At 35.4% G+C, this 13,920-nt stretch overlaps 1 protein-coding gene across 2 annotated transcripts in view; it reads right to left on the bottom strand.

The window, feature by feature from the left end:
* Nucleotides 1–13,920, bottom strand: part of LOC114336035 (peripheral plasma membrane protein CASK) — a 610,838-nt gene that overhangs the window by 144,143 nt on the left and 452,775 nt on the right. For both annotated transcript variants that reach the window (XM_050642554.1, XM_050642555.1), the window contains exon 4: nucleotides 10,504–10,572. In XM_050642554.1, coding sequence (XP_050498511.1) covers nucleotides 10,504–10,572 — 69 coding nt within the window. The remainder of the gene's footprint in view (nucleotides 1–10,503; nucleotides 10,573–13,920) is intronic.

The raw sequence follows: 13,920 nt of genomic DNA, 5'->3' as shown, positions 1-13,920 counted from the left end.
ATTTTCAAATTCTTTGAAGCAAAGGCTAAGCAGTATGGACTGATTACTAATAAGCAAAAAACAAAGTATGTGGAAATGGGGCAGTCGATATATTATGAAGACACAAAACTAAAGAGCAACTCTTAAATACAGAAAACCCCACAACGACAGGGCAACAAAGACAGTACCAGTTAGCCGACCCTAAAATACCAGGGCCCACACTAGCTGAAGTAAAGTCCGCAATTTCGTCCCTAAAAAAACATAAAGCCCCAGGCCCAGACGGCATACAGGCGGAACTACTAAAAAAAGGGGGAGATAAACTACATCTTGAGGTATATCATCTTATAAGAGAAGTCTGGGCAAGAGAAGAAATACCGAAACACTGGCATGAAAGCCATATAATACCTATTCACAAGAAGGGAGACAAACAAATATGTCGGAACTATAGAGGAATATCGTTAATTAATACAACATACAAGATTATATCCATAATACTGTTTAGAAGATTAACTCCATACGCAGAGGAAATAATAGGCGACTACCAAAGCGGATTCAGACCGGGAAGGTCGACTATAGACCAGATCTTCGTCCTACGCCAGGTGTTGGAAAAAAACTGGGAATTCAACCGCGATGTACACCAAATCTTCGTGGACTTCAAACAAGCTTACGATTCTGTTAGCAGAGAAGCATTGTGGGAGACTATGGTAGAAATGGGAGTACCTGGAAAACTGGTACGATTAGCAAAGGTGAGCACGGAGAACGCTTCCGCACGAATCAGAGTTGACAGCAACACGTCGGAGGAATTCCTCATTGACACAGGACTTAGACAAGGAGATCCTCTCGCCCCCCTGCTGTTTAACTTCGCACTGGAACATGCAGTAAGGAAAGCTCAGCCACAACTGACAAACGGATTTGCCGCCCAAGGATCAAAAATACTATTAGCCTTTGCGGATGACGTGGACACAATTGCACAATCCACCAGAGATGCAAAAGAAGTTTTCACCCTATTCGAGAACGGAGCCAAGGAAGTTGGTCTTAAGGTCAACGAGGACAAGACCAAGTACATGGTGGTTACGAAGAACCCAAGACCAAGGGTTAGACAAAACGTAACAATTAATGAATACAATTTTGAAGTCGTCAAAAAATTTAAGTACTTGGGAGCGATCATAACATCTGAAAATAACTATGAAAAGGACATGGCAGACAGGATTATTGCAGGAAACAGGGCATATTACTCGTTAAGGACCCTACTTAAATCAAAAATACTCTCAAGACCAGCAAAAATAAGAGTATATAAGACAATAATTCGTCCCACAATAACGTACGGAAGCGAAACCTGGACTCTGAATCAGCGGGAAACAACAAAATTACTGGTACTTGAAAGAAAGATACTGCGGACTATCTATGGGCCTTGCAGAGAAGAGACAACAGGAGAATGGAGAAGAAGACACAATGATGAACTCCAGACAATATACGGAGATAAAAACATAGTACGCTACATTAAATCAAACAGAATACGATGGGCGAGTCACGTACTAAGATCAAGTGACGAAAGACTTCTAAACGCCACATTCTGGGAAAGGCCCGATGGAAAAAGGTCAGTTGGTCGCCCAAGAAAGAGATGGAAGGACGCAGTAGCCAGCGATCTACGCAAAATGGGAGTACAGCAATGGGAAATAGCTGCTCAGGACCGACAACAATGGAGGGAAATAGTAAACGCGGCCAAGACTCACATAGAGTTGTAGAGCCAAATGATGATGATGATGATGACAAAACTAAAGACTTCCACAAACAACGAGAGTAAAGAGAATTGCTTCAAAAAGACGACGGAGTTTGAGTATCCAGGAGTTACCCTAACAAATAAAGGGGAAGAGAGCCAAGAAACTGAGAAGCGAATTTCGGGAGAGAGGAATATAGTGTCTGAGCCCTATACAAACTTCCAAGAGCAAAAAGCATCTCCAAAGAATCAAAATTGAGACTATACCAAACAGTGATCCAGCCCACAGTCCTTTACGGAAGCGAAATATGGGTTATCATATGAACAAAAAACAAGAAAATACGCTGAACACCTGGGAGCGGACTGTTCTAAGGAAGATATCAGAGATCTATACCTTAAGCACAGTATATAGAGGCTCCATGTAGAGGTATGGCCTTAAGCCAGAATTTTCAAATTTCGCAATTCTGTTTTTATTTTATATGGACAAAAATCTGAAAGCTTAAAATATCCAAAAACAAATTGATATACCATTGCGTTTAATTATTTATTTGCATTTTATGTTTAAAGTAAGCTTTTTACGAAAAAATCACAACAATAACTGGACGGTGTTATGCAATAATGTCCTAACCCACACCTCGTACAAAATTGAGATTTTTAGTGAAACAGGTTCCATATGAGGTGTACTGCAGTAAGCAAAAATATTTTAAGCTGATTGGCGCTCTCATACACATCTAGGGGAAAACATCGTAACCCACAAATGCTATATGTGGCGAATGTATAAATAAGCAAAAGTGTTCTAACCCATCAGTAGGGATAGAGATCATTATTGAAAATGAATTATTATGAATTATTTGACTTGCAAAAAACCCATCCTCTTCCCAAACTACCCACTGGTATCGTTTACTACAAGAGGCAATTGAACTTCTATAATTTGGGAATTGCTATAGGAAGCACAGGAAAAGGGATCTTTAATGTATGGTTAGAGCATGAAGCTGGCCGAGGAACCCAGGAAGTCGGGTCTTTTCTCCGTAAGTATATAATTGAAAATGTTAAACCTCCAGTTACTACATTAAATTTGTGGTCAGATTCGTGGCGGCCAGAACAGAAGTATAAAATTGGTACTAATGTTAATGCACGTTTTGCAAAATCATCCCTCATTGGAAGTTATTCAATTAAATTTTTTATTGTCGGGTCATTCCTTTTTACCCAATGATTCCCATTGCGGAGACGTTGAATGTACATTAAAAACCAACGAAAGAATATACACAGATCAAGACTATATCAACGTTATGAAAGGCTGTAGAAACAGAAATAAATTTATTGTTAATAGAATGACAAAAGAGGATATGGTATCAGCGGTAAACTTAATAAACGCAGTTACAAACAGAAAGGTTGATATCAATAAACAAAATATTAGTTGGTTAAAAACACATGAAATTCTACTAAGAAAAGATCAACCAAAGACCTTGTTCATGAAATATAATATTAAAGCGGAAGAGTATATTGAAGTTAATATTGAAAAACATGGAAAAGGCCGCAAATTTAATATACGGGAATTACACCTACCATTGTTGTGGCCAAGCGGTAAACCTTTATCCAAAGAAAAAATAAAAGACTTAAAAGATATTTTAAAAGTAATTCCTCAAGATGCCAGAGCATTTTACAACTTGTTAAGCTTAACCCCAAGTTCCAACTTTGAACAGGATATAGAAGGGCTCGGAAGCTAGTTAGATTTTGACACTGACGAAACTTTTCTTGAAGACTAGATCAAAAAACATATTTAAATTAAATGATTATTAACAAAGTTTAGTGTTTAGATCAGTTTTGCTTGTTTTTATTAAGGCATAATTGTAGTTTTTCAAAAACGTCCTAACCCGCTTTTGACACTGATTTCTGTCAAATTTGACACTTTATCTGTATAATCTTAGAATGTAGTATTTTTTTGTTGTCGATCTTATAATTTAAAAAATAAATAAAATTATAAATATCAATAGTCTATTTCTTATTTGAGTTTAAGTTTTAAATCAATTTATCTCCGAAACAACTTTTTGTGGGTTAGTACATTATTGCATAACACCAGCCAACTTTCATCTTATTCTAATTAAGTTGATAAAAAAGTAATTTCAAAGCAAAAAAATAATTTCTTTATAATTTGTTTAAACGTTGTTCAGTTTCTATTAGTTTATTTATTTGAAAAACTTTTTGAAAAGATAATAATGCGTATATTAAACTTAATTAAATATGAAATGAAAAACTGAAACTGTATTGACAAATTTAACAAATTTCAGTTTTTAATATTTATAAACTCTTGCGCTGTTATTGACAAAAAAAAAAGAAAAAATATCTTCGGTTGTATGGATCGTTTAACTTCTTTTTTTTTTAATAACGTGATGTGATTTTTCTTAACCTTTTATGTGGTGTATTGCTTTTATTATAAAGGTTATAACGGCGCACATGATTTTAAGCCGGAAAGTGGTAAGTTACAACTATTCGTAAGTAAACAATCTGAGCCCTTACGAAGAAAATAACATAAAAAAGCCCTTCTAAATATAGACAAAGCACCTGGACAGTCATTTGACAATAACCTTTTTTTCTCTAAAATGGGATAAACAAATTAATAGAATTGTTTAAAAAAACTACTCGATCGATATGTGAAATATGTTTTAAATATTTTTTTTCTCTTTTAATGATACACAATCGAAAACTATGAATATTTTCGAGTTTAATTAATTTGCAATACTTTTGTTGTTTATAAACATTTTTTAATTCAGAGAATCCAATTTTAATGGTAGAGGAGCCAAAGCGGGGATTCTTGAAGTTACTCGAGCGCGTCAGAAAATCGCATGGGGAGAAACCTTGTCCCCTGTAAATGCACCCCTACACTTGAACTCTTAATACAGGGCCATGTGTTGGGGACAGACTGTAAAAAAATCAATCCTTAAAAAAACTCGAAAACGTCAGATTACAGGTAAAACAAGGTTAGGACAAGGTAAGTTAAGTACATGAAAAACAGTTTATAATTCAAAAATCTTACGATTTGAGCGGGTCGTAAGGAAAAAGGCGAGTCACAAAGTTTCACAGAAAAAGCAAATATTTCGCGAAAATATACCCCCCCCCCCCCCCCCCCCCCCCCGCGGAGGAGGGGTCAGAGGATTATTGCAGATTTGGATTCATTACGTACAAATAAGTAACTTCTTATATTCGAGACATTTTTTCGAATTGGGGATAGATGGCGCGAAATTCGGAAAATCGGAAAATCGAAAAAAATGGTTTTTGGAAATTTGACATAACCGAAAAAGTCGTTCTTTTTGCTTAAATGTTAATAAAAAATCACGAAGCTGTAAAAATTTCGATACCTACGAGATGTCACGGCTTTTCTATTGACTTCCCCCAAATATTACATTTAAAGAATAGCAAACAGAAATTTTATCTTTATTACCTTTACTAGAGACAAAACACCAACATATCTCATACAACTTCTTATTTTTTACGCTAAAGCGATGAATTTATAACCTTATTTTTGCTGTCCAACGCTTTTTCCAAAGTCCCCGAATTAGTTCCCTTGATAAAATCTTTTAATTGCCACAACATAAACCTCCTCTGAGAGTTTAGTTTATCTCCACTCAAAGTTTACTTCTCATTAAGTTGTTTATTTGCTTAATAAAATTAGAAGGAAGAGGGGCAAATAAAGTAGCGCAAGTTATATCTCGGAGAATTAGTTTAATGATTTCTAATTATCAGCGAGACTAAGGAGGTAATAAAATTTGAGGAAAGTGCTAATTAAGCTGCAAAGGTTATGCATACGATAAAATCACTTTAAAGTTCGCTAAAGATAGTACTTTAGTGCTCCTTCTGAAAAACATCTGAAAATGTAAGTTGTCTTACTACTTCAGTCGAGCAAAAAAAAGCTGAAGAACACGTATTTAAAGCTTCCAAAAGGTATAGTATAGGCACTCAATCTTAATAATATCCAGATGAAAGGGTAGACAAATACAAATATCTAGGACCATTGTTTAGCCAAAACGGAGAACAAACACCAGATATTAAAAGCAAAGCCAAAATTTGTAAAAATGTAACTTTATTTATTAAAACCTTTCTATATACTTGGCTTGGTTGGTGTCACGGACTCCGCAAATTTTATAATCTATTTTAAAAATAGTTCTAGGCTACCTAGACACCTGAAATTTTCAGGACAGCTTAGAACTAACTAACAATGCAAGAGTTTACTGCTATTATACAAGGTGATTAATAATTAGTGGGGTGAAGCTCCGTAGATCCGTTATAGTAATGTATAGCGATAAAACTTAATAACAAAAATTGTAGCGAACTTTGAGCTTCACATTACAAAATTAGTTAGAATGTTACAGGTTGTTCGATAACATAGTGGCAGAACAAACTTATGTTTTGTTAAATAGAACACAAGTTGGCTACAATTTTTGTTATTAACTTTTATTACTACCTATTACTTATAACGGATTTACAAAGCTTTACCCCACTGACCAATCATACTGTATGGAATCACACTGTATGGATAAATCGATTTTTTTTTATTTCAAACTATTTTAAAAATGTGACTAATGCAATGATATTTTAAAGTAGGTTAATAGATCGATATCTACAAATTGATGTTGCCTCAGTGGCATTAGACTGCAGATCGAGAGGTCCCCAGTTGGAACCCGACTGTTGCGTAACTTTTTTTAATTTTTTTAATAAATAATTAAAAGTTTATATACTTAAAATTATATATACCATTTTAAACAACCGTGATATTATAAAAAATACTATTTTATACTAGTCTAATTTTTGGAATCATAATTATACATAACAGTTAATACACCTACTAAAAAATTATATTTTATAAGTTAATTATTCTTTCCAAACATGTGTCCTATATGTAGGTACATTAACAAAACCGTGATATTATAAAAAGTACTTTTTTATTAGAGTGTAATTTTTGGAATTTTAAGCATGTTATCGTTAAATCGTTTATCGTTAAATTATTTTATATTCTTGCCTATAAATAATAAAAAGGTTTTAAGTATTATAAAAAAGTTCTTTTTTATAAAAGTGTAATTATTTATTATGTAGTAGAGACCTAAGAATGGATCTAAGGGTAGGGTTGTTGCGCTGCTGCGTTGTTATAACTTTGCTCTACGGATCCGAGGTCTGTATATCGAAGCAATTAGAGATTAAGAAACTGGAAGCTTTTGAGAGATTGAGAGATTTTGAAAGATTCGAGAAGCCACTGGTCAATACAAGAGAAGAAACACACACCTCCTCATAAACAAAGACGGGAACCTGGCGACGACAGTTAAGGAGAAGCTGGTGACCTGGAAAATGTACATCGAAGAACTCTTCTGGGACTACCGAGGCAACCTTCCAGAAATAAATTGCATGACAGGGCCGTCAATACTAGAAAGCGAGGTGAAAGCGGCTTTAAAACAGTCTAAGAATGGTAAAGCCACAGGTCCGGACGAAATACCCGTCGAACTTATTAAGGTGATGATTGAAGTAAGCAAGAAGGAGTTTACTGAACTGTTCAACGCCATATACGACTCAGGTAATATCCCAGAAGAATGGCTATTGTCAACGTTTGTAACAATACCAAAAAACGATCTGCGAAAACGTGCGAAGATTTCCGGACTATCAGCCTTATGAGTCATGCACTTAAGATTTTTCTTAAAATCATACATGCCAGAATTTACAAGAAATGCGAGGAAAATGTCGGTGAAATGCAATTTGGATTCCGCGATTCCATGGGTAAACGTGAAGCACTTTTCACCTTACAAGTTCTACTTCAGAGATGCCGCGATGTTAGTTGTGATGTCTATTCTTGTTTTATTGACTACGCCAAGGCATTTGACCGTTGCCAGCACCAGAAGATGGTCACCGCCCTACAAAGAGTAGGATTAGATGAGAAGGACATTCGGATCATCATGAATTTATACTGGAACCAGCGTGCTCAAGTCGAGGTCGAACACCAGTTGACCGACCAAGTGAAGATCATGCGAGGAGTAAGGCAGGGCTGTGTGCTCTCGCCGACTCTTTTCAATATATACTCTGAGGAAATCTTTACTGAAGCCCTCACAAACCTAGAGATGGGAATCCGAGTGAACGGTGAATACATCAATAATATCCGCTACGCCGATGACACTGTATTACTAGCAACCAGCCTAAATGATCTACAGGCCTTACTAGACCGTGTGAGAACTGTGAGCGTAACATACGGACTGAACCTTAATATTAAGAAAACTAAATTCATCGTTGTCAGCCGTGTAGATTTAGATGCCGGGGCACTAATGGCAGATAGCGAAGAGATCCAGAGAGTCGACAGATTCACTTACCTCGGAACTACCCTTAACACACAATGGGACCAAGAGATTAAGAGACTAGATCCAGAATTGAAATGACACGGTCTACATTTATCAAGCTGAGATCCTTGCTGTGCTGCGGTGATCTCAGTTTGGGAACCAAGATGCGGATAGTGAGGTGCTACGTTCTTCCAGTGCTACTGTATGGAGTTGAAGCCTGGACACTGACGCAAGCCACTGAAAAGCGGATTGAAGCCTTCGAGATGTGGATCTACAGGAGGATACTAAAAATATCTTATGTGGACCATGTCACCAACATTGAGGTCCTACAGCGCATGACAAAAGAAAAAGAAGTGCTTAATTTAGTAAAACAACGTAAGCTTAAGTACCTTGGCCACGTGATGCGGAACGAAGAAAAATATCGAGTTCTTCAACTCGTCATGCAGGGCAAAGTATTTGGCAGGAGAGGACCGGGACGCCGTCGTATCTCGTGGTTGAAAAACCTCCGACAATGGTTTGGGATAACCTCCGCGGAGCTGTTTCGCAGAGCAGTCAACAAAACAATGATAGCCTTGATGATCGCCAACATCCGGACCGGATAAGGCACTGAAGAAGAAGAAGAAGCTTTTGAGCGTTGGTGTTATCGAAGAATGCTACTAATATTATGGGTAGACAAGATCAGCAATATTGAAGTCCTTGGTAGGGTTGATAAGAGGAAAGAAATTATACAGAAAATTAAGAAGTTGAAGCTTGAATATTTCGGTCAAATTATAGTAAGAGCTCCTCGTTAGTCTGTTACGTTTGATTAAAAGTTAAAAGAGATGTATGAAGAAGACAAACCTCCTGGTTACGAGAGAATGGTTTAGTCTGAACTCTAACCAACTATTCATAGCTGCTGTAAGTAAAATAAGAATTGCCATACTGATATCCAACTTTCGATAGAAGATGGAACCTTAAGAAGAAAAAAAGGCATATGAGGAGTAGCCAAGCTAAGAAGGAACAATGCAGTCTACACCAAGCCTTAGTTAATACATGAAATAAAGCGAATTGCAGTTGATTTTTCCGGTAAATTTACTTTTTTGGGAGCATTTATTCAAAGCAGCATATTTGTTTGACTTTATTATTTAGCATTTAATATTTTTGAATCTATCACTGAAGCAAGTACGATGCATATCATCTAAGTAAAACTTTTGGAAAATATTACGATATTTAGAATACAGATTGTAAGCACAATATGTTTAAACATTTGTTGACTTGTAAAAGTACTTTAAAAAGGTAAAAAATTTAAAAAGTCTCAAGAACTACTGTAGACACCTAAAAAGTGTCACTCTATATTTTGTACAGACGATATCACTCCTCTTTCGGTCCTCAGCATCTTTCATCTAATTTTTCTCGGTATTCTCATCTCTGTCATGGGTATGTTGTGATTTTTGTAGTATGTTGCTGTAATATTTTTTAAGAGAGATATTTCTTGAATTTGCAGTAGTATTACTTATAAAACGTTTGTTCAATTTTCACATGCGATAAATAATCTTATATTTTTCGCTGTATTATTTCAATAATTTTTTCCCTCAATCTTAGACTTTTCTATACTACTTACATATACTACTTACATATAGTATGCATAGATATTGCAACAGAAGCTTCTACCTCTCTTGTGTTGGCCACCGAAGGCTACAGACCTCTTTTAGTAATAATAAATAGATACCGCGTGATAAAAAAGTATCGCAATTTTATCTCTCCTCGCTAGTTACCACGCGAAAATACCACAAACCATTCTCTGGGTTCAACTATCGCTAAACAAATGCGCGCAATAGTGTAAAACGCTAATCCGTTGTAGACAAACCGCTAATCCGCTAACAACAATTAAACCGCATGCGAGAAGTAACCCCGTGTGAAACCGGCACATGTGACGTTGATCAATACGCGAGTGAAGAATGACTTGACAAGATTTTTTATAAACTAAATTAGATATTGTTTGTGTATCACAATCCCTCTCTAATCTACCTTGAACCAAAACCCAATATTCCGGACAATATGTCCTGAAATTTCACTAAATTAATGTGTAAATACTTTTTACTTTTTCTGGAATGTAAGAAATAATTCAATCATCGTCAATCGCGTTACAACTTTTCAGAAGTCTTTCCCGCGTTTATTATTGCTTTCCATAGTTGTCAGTACTACCAGTACTGCTAGTATCAGTACTATCACTATTTTCCATTGTCCCACTTGCATTTTTTCTTCTCAGGACGTTCTACAAACATTCTATCATCTGGTATTTTTCAAGACATACTGTTTATAAGGCGATTGTTATTACTAACTAATTCAATCATCCGAATCAAAAGGGTACCAAGATATTAAAACATTTTATGATGGTGTTTCAGTACGAGAAAGCTGTGATAATGTATTGAATCCAAAATGATTTGGAAATATATAATATGCATTACTTTATATAAAAAGAATTTACTAAATGGTACAAAAACATATACCACTTACCTCACAAGGCGGTGGCGCACTTCTGTAAGAAGGTACTATTTTAAACGTCACCGATCCCCGTGCTTCCCTCTAAAAATACAAAAAGGCATTTTATTTTTTTTTTATTTTTCTATTCTGCAGCTAAACAAAATTATATACAACCAAACTTATATGGAATAACCACGTATTTCAAACCAATATTTATTTCTTTAAAAAACTTTTCATTGTTACGAAGAATAAAGGATTTTATTAATAAACAAACCGATAAAACAATCTAGTCCAGGCTGTATTGTCGCCCCTGTTAGGTAAATTATTCCGATTCGATTCTTTTGCACAAACTTACTGAAGAAGAGGTCCTTATAACAAATCCACAGGGTGCCAGGTGGTCAACAAATTGTTTAAACAATTTTTTTAAAACAAATTCACAAACATAATATTTTTACTTCCAAAATTTTTTTTAGATCACTTGGGTCATTCTGAGCAGGAAAAGTATCTTGTCATTTTTCTCTAAAATTGATTGTTGTCGAGTTATACGCGATTTAAAATTTGAAAAATGCGAAAATGGCCATTTTCAAGCCTTAATAACCCGTTTAAAAATTATTATTATGAAAGTCAGAAAGTCACCAAATCAAAGTTTAAAGCCCCCCCTATAAGATCTTCGAGAAATTTTTGTCATTATTTTATTACTAAAATGTTATTTTTAATTATTAACAATGGGCGATAAGAGCGTACCGTCAATGTGAGTGCGAGTGAGATGCGCCATTTGACGGCCGGAATGGTGCATCTCTTTCGCACTCACCATTGACTGCCGCCTAATACGCGCTTAGCGCTCATTGTTGATACTTAAAAATAACCTCTTAATAATACAATAATGACACAAATTTCCATATGATAATTTCCAATAAAATAATGACCACTTCAGGATCGTGTAGGGGGACTTTAAACTTTGATTTGGTCACTTCCTAACTTTCATAATAATACATTTTAACCGAGTTGTTAAGCCTTGAAAATGGCTATTTTCGGGTTTTTCAAATTTTAAATCGCGTATAACTCGACAACAATCAATTTTAGAGAAAAATGACACGAGACGTTTTTTGTTCCGAATGACTCAAATAATTAAAAAAAAAAAATTGTCCGAATTGAAAAAAATTGTTTTTGTGAATTTGCTCAAAAATTTTTTTCGACCGCCGTACCGCCTGTCACCTTGTGGATTTGTTATAAGGACCTCTTTTTGAGTAAGTTTGTGCAAAAAAATCGAATCGGAATAATTTACCTAACGGGGATAACGATACAGCCGTGACTAATCAGATAACACAGCTCGATACATTATAGATTATTTGCTTAATAAACTAACTTTTGCATCCGAAAAAATTATACCGTATGTAAGGGCGCGTCCGTAGTGCACGCTGGTTTCCGAAGTCAGAGCCGAGTCCGTGTGCAAATAATCCTAATAAAAGCGCGCAGGTGGACAGTCCCGTTTAAAAACAGTGTGCACTACGGACGCGCCCTTTGGCTAACAGACGTGCAAAAGGGGAAACATTTTAAATTGGAAAAAGATGGCGGCGCGTGATACAACCACTTTAACGACTGAGTTAAATAAATTAAAGAAAAATGAACTAATCGACATAATTGTGACGTTAAAAGTACCAGTGAATGTTGCAAATCCACAAGTGATTACCTATATAAATAAAATTGGTGAATTTATAAACAGCAAGAGCGACAATAAATCTTGTGATTTGGTAGATACCATAACCTGTTCTCACTGTGACACATTATCAGACAGGGCCATTACCATTAAAAAGGAACTTGACGCTGTAAGTAAACTTACATATCATCTAGAAAAAAGGTGCCAAGAACAAGAAGATCTAATTTTTCTCCTAAAACAATTAAAAGAGAATTCAGATTCACCAAAGATACATACAACGCCATCTACTAGTACTATTGCGAACTCCAAAACACATTATAAGACCAATTTAAATATTGCCGAAAAAAAGAAAGAAGAACGCAAACAAAATTTTATGGGCAGAGCAGCAAAAAGTGAACTGGTAATTACTCAGAAAAAACCTGACGTAAATAAACAAGGGAATTCCCAAACAATAACAAAAACAGATGTTTCGAAAGGACTGCTTTTTGAACAAAGCAGATTAAAAATGGATCAGTTCATTAATTTAATAGAGGACGAAAAGCCTACTAACGATGAAATACCTATAAATGAAGCAGAAAATGATCAAGAATGGAAAACTATTAGGCGTAGGCGACATCAGTTTAACGGACGAAGAAAAATTATAGTAGGTAGCAATAGAAATAGCGATGAGGTTAAGGGTGTTCCAAAAATTTCAACTCTACATGTTACAAGAATTAATAAAGAAACTACAACTGACTCTCTAACCGAGTTAATTAAAGTGAATTTTCCTGAAGCAACATGTGAAATGATTCAATCGAAACATCCAACAATTTACTCATCGTTCAAAGTAAATATATGTTAAGGGAACTTCAACAAGGCCATGAATCCCGAAGTTTGGCCGCACGGAGCTGTTGTAAGCCGTTTTTTTTACCACAAGAAGAAACAGACAGAAGAAGCTTAGTTTTTGATCCAGATATTACATTATTAAATATCCCAAGTGTTAGTCAGAAGACTGGTTTTAAATTGGATAAGTTAGAAGTATTCAATTCTCCTAATTTTGACACAGTTGGTAAAAATTCTTCAACTATCAATCAAAAAAGTTTTGGCTTGCTTCATCAAAATATACAATGTGTATCAACAAGCATTGAAAAACTAGAGCTCTTCCTGCAGTGAGAAGGTCTACATAATGTATGTGTCTGTTTAACTGAGCACTGGAAATCTAAAGAACAACTATAACTACACCATATAAATGGATTTTCTCTGGCTTCATCTTTCTGCCGTGACCAAGGGGAACATGAAGGGTCTTCAATCTATGTGAAAGAGGGTGTGGTTTGGAAGGAACGTACTAATATATGTTCTCAATCTGAGAAATATAATTTTGAAGTGAGTGCTGTTGAAATAGACTATTGCCTTTTTAATTGTGTTGTGTTGTGTATTTATCTGCCTGGACGTGGCTCTATTGATGTTTTTATGTCAAAACTGGATCTAATACTTGATGTGCTAGTCTCCGAAGGTAAGGCTATAATATTAACAGGTGATTTTAATATAGATTTCAAATCAAATTCACTAAGTAAGCAGAACTTGGTAAATGTTTTAGATTCTTATGGCTTAACCGTAACTGTAAATGATTATACAAGAGTAACTGCAACTAGTAAAACTCAAATTGATTATATTGCTACAAACATAAATCACCAACAGAAAACAATGGTTGTGGAAGGTTTTATCTCTGATCATCGTGCGCAATTGTTCCAATGTAGCATTAACACAGACAATGATGCCTATATATTCATCCGTTCATATAGTGAAAGGAACAT

This window comes from Diabrotica virgifera, chromosome 2 (assembly GCF_917563875.1).
Source record: "Diabrotica virgifera virgifera chromosome 2, PGI_DIABVI_V3a".
NCBI lineage: Eukaryota > Metazoa > Arthropoda > Insecta > Coleoptera > Chrysomelidae > Diabrotica > Diabrotica virgifera.
The sequence above is the reverse complement of the archived record's forward strand: the minus strand, read 5'-3'. Positions and strand labels throughout refer to the sequence as shown.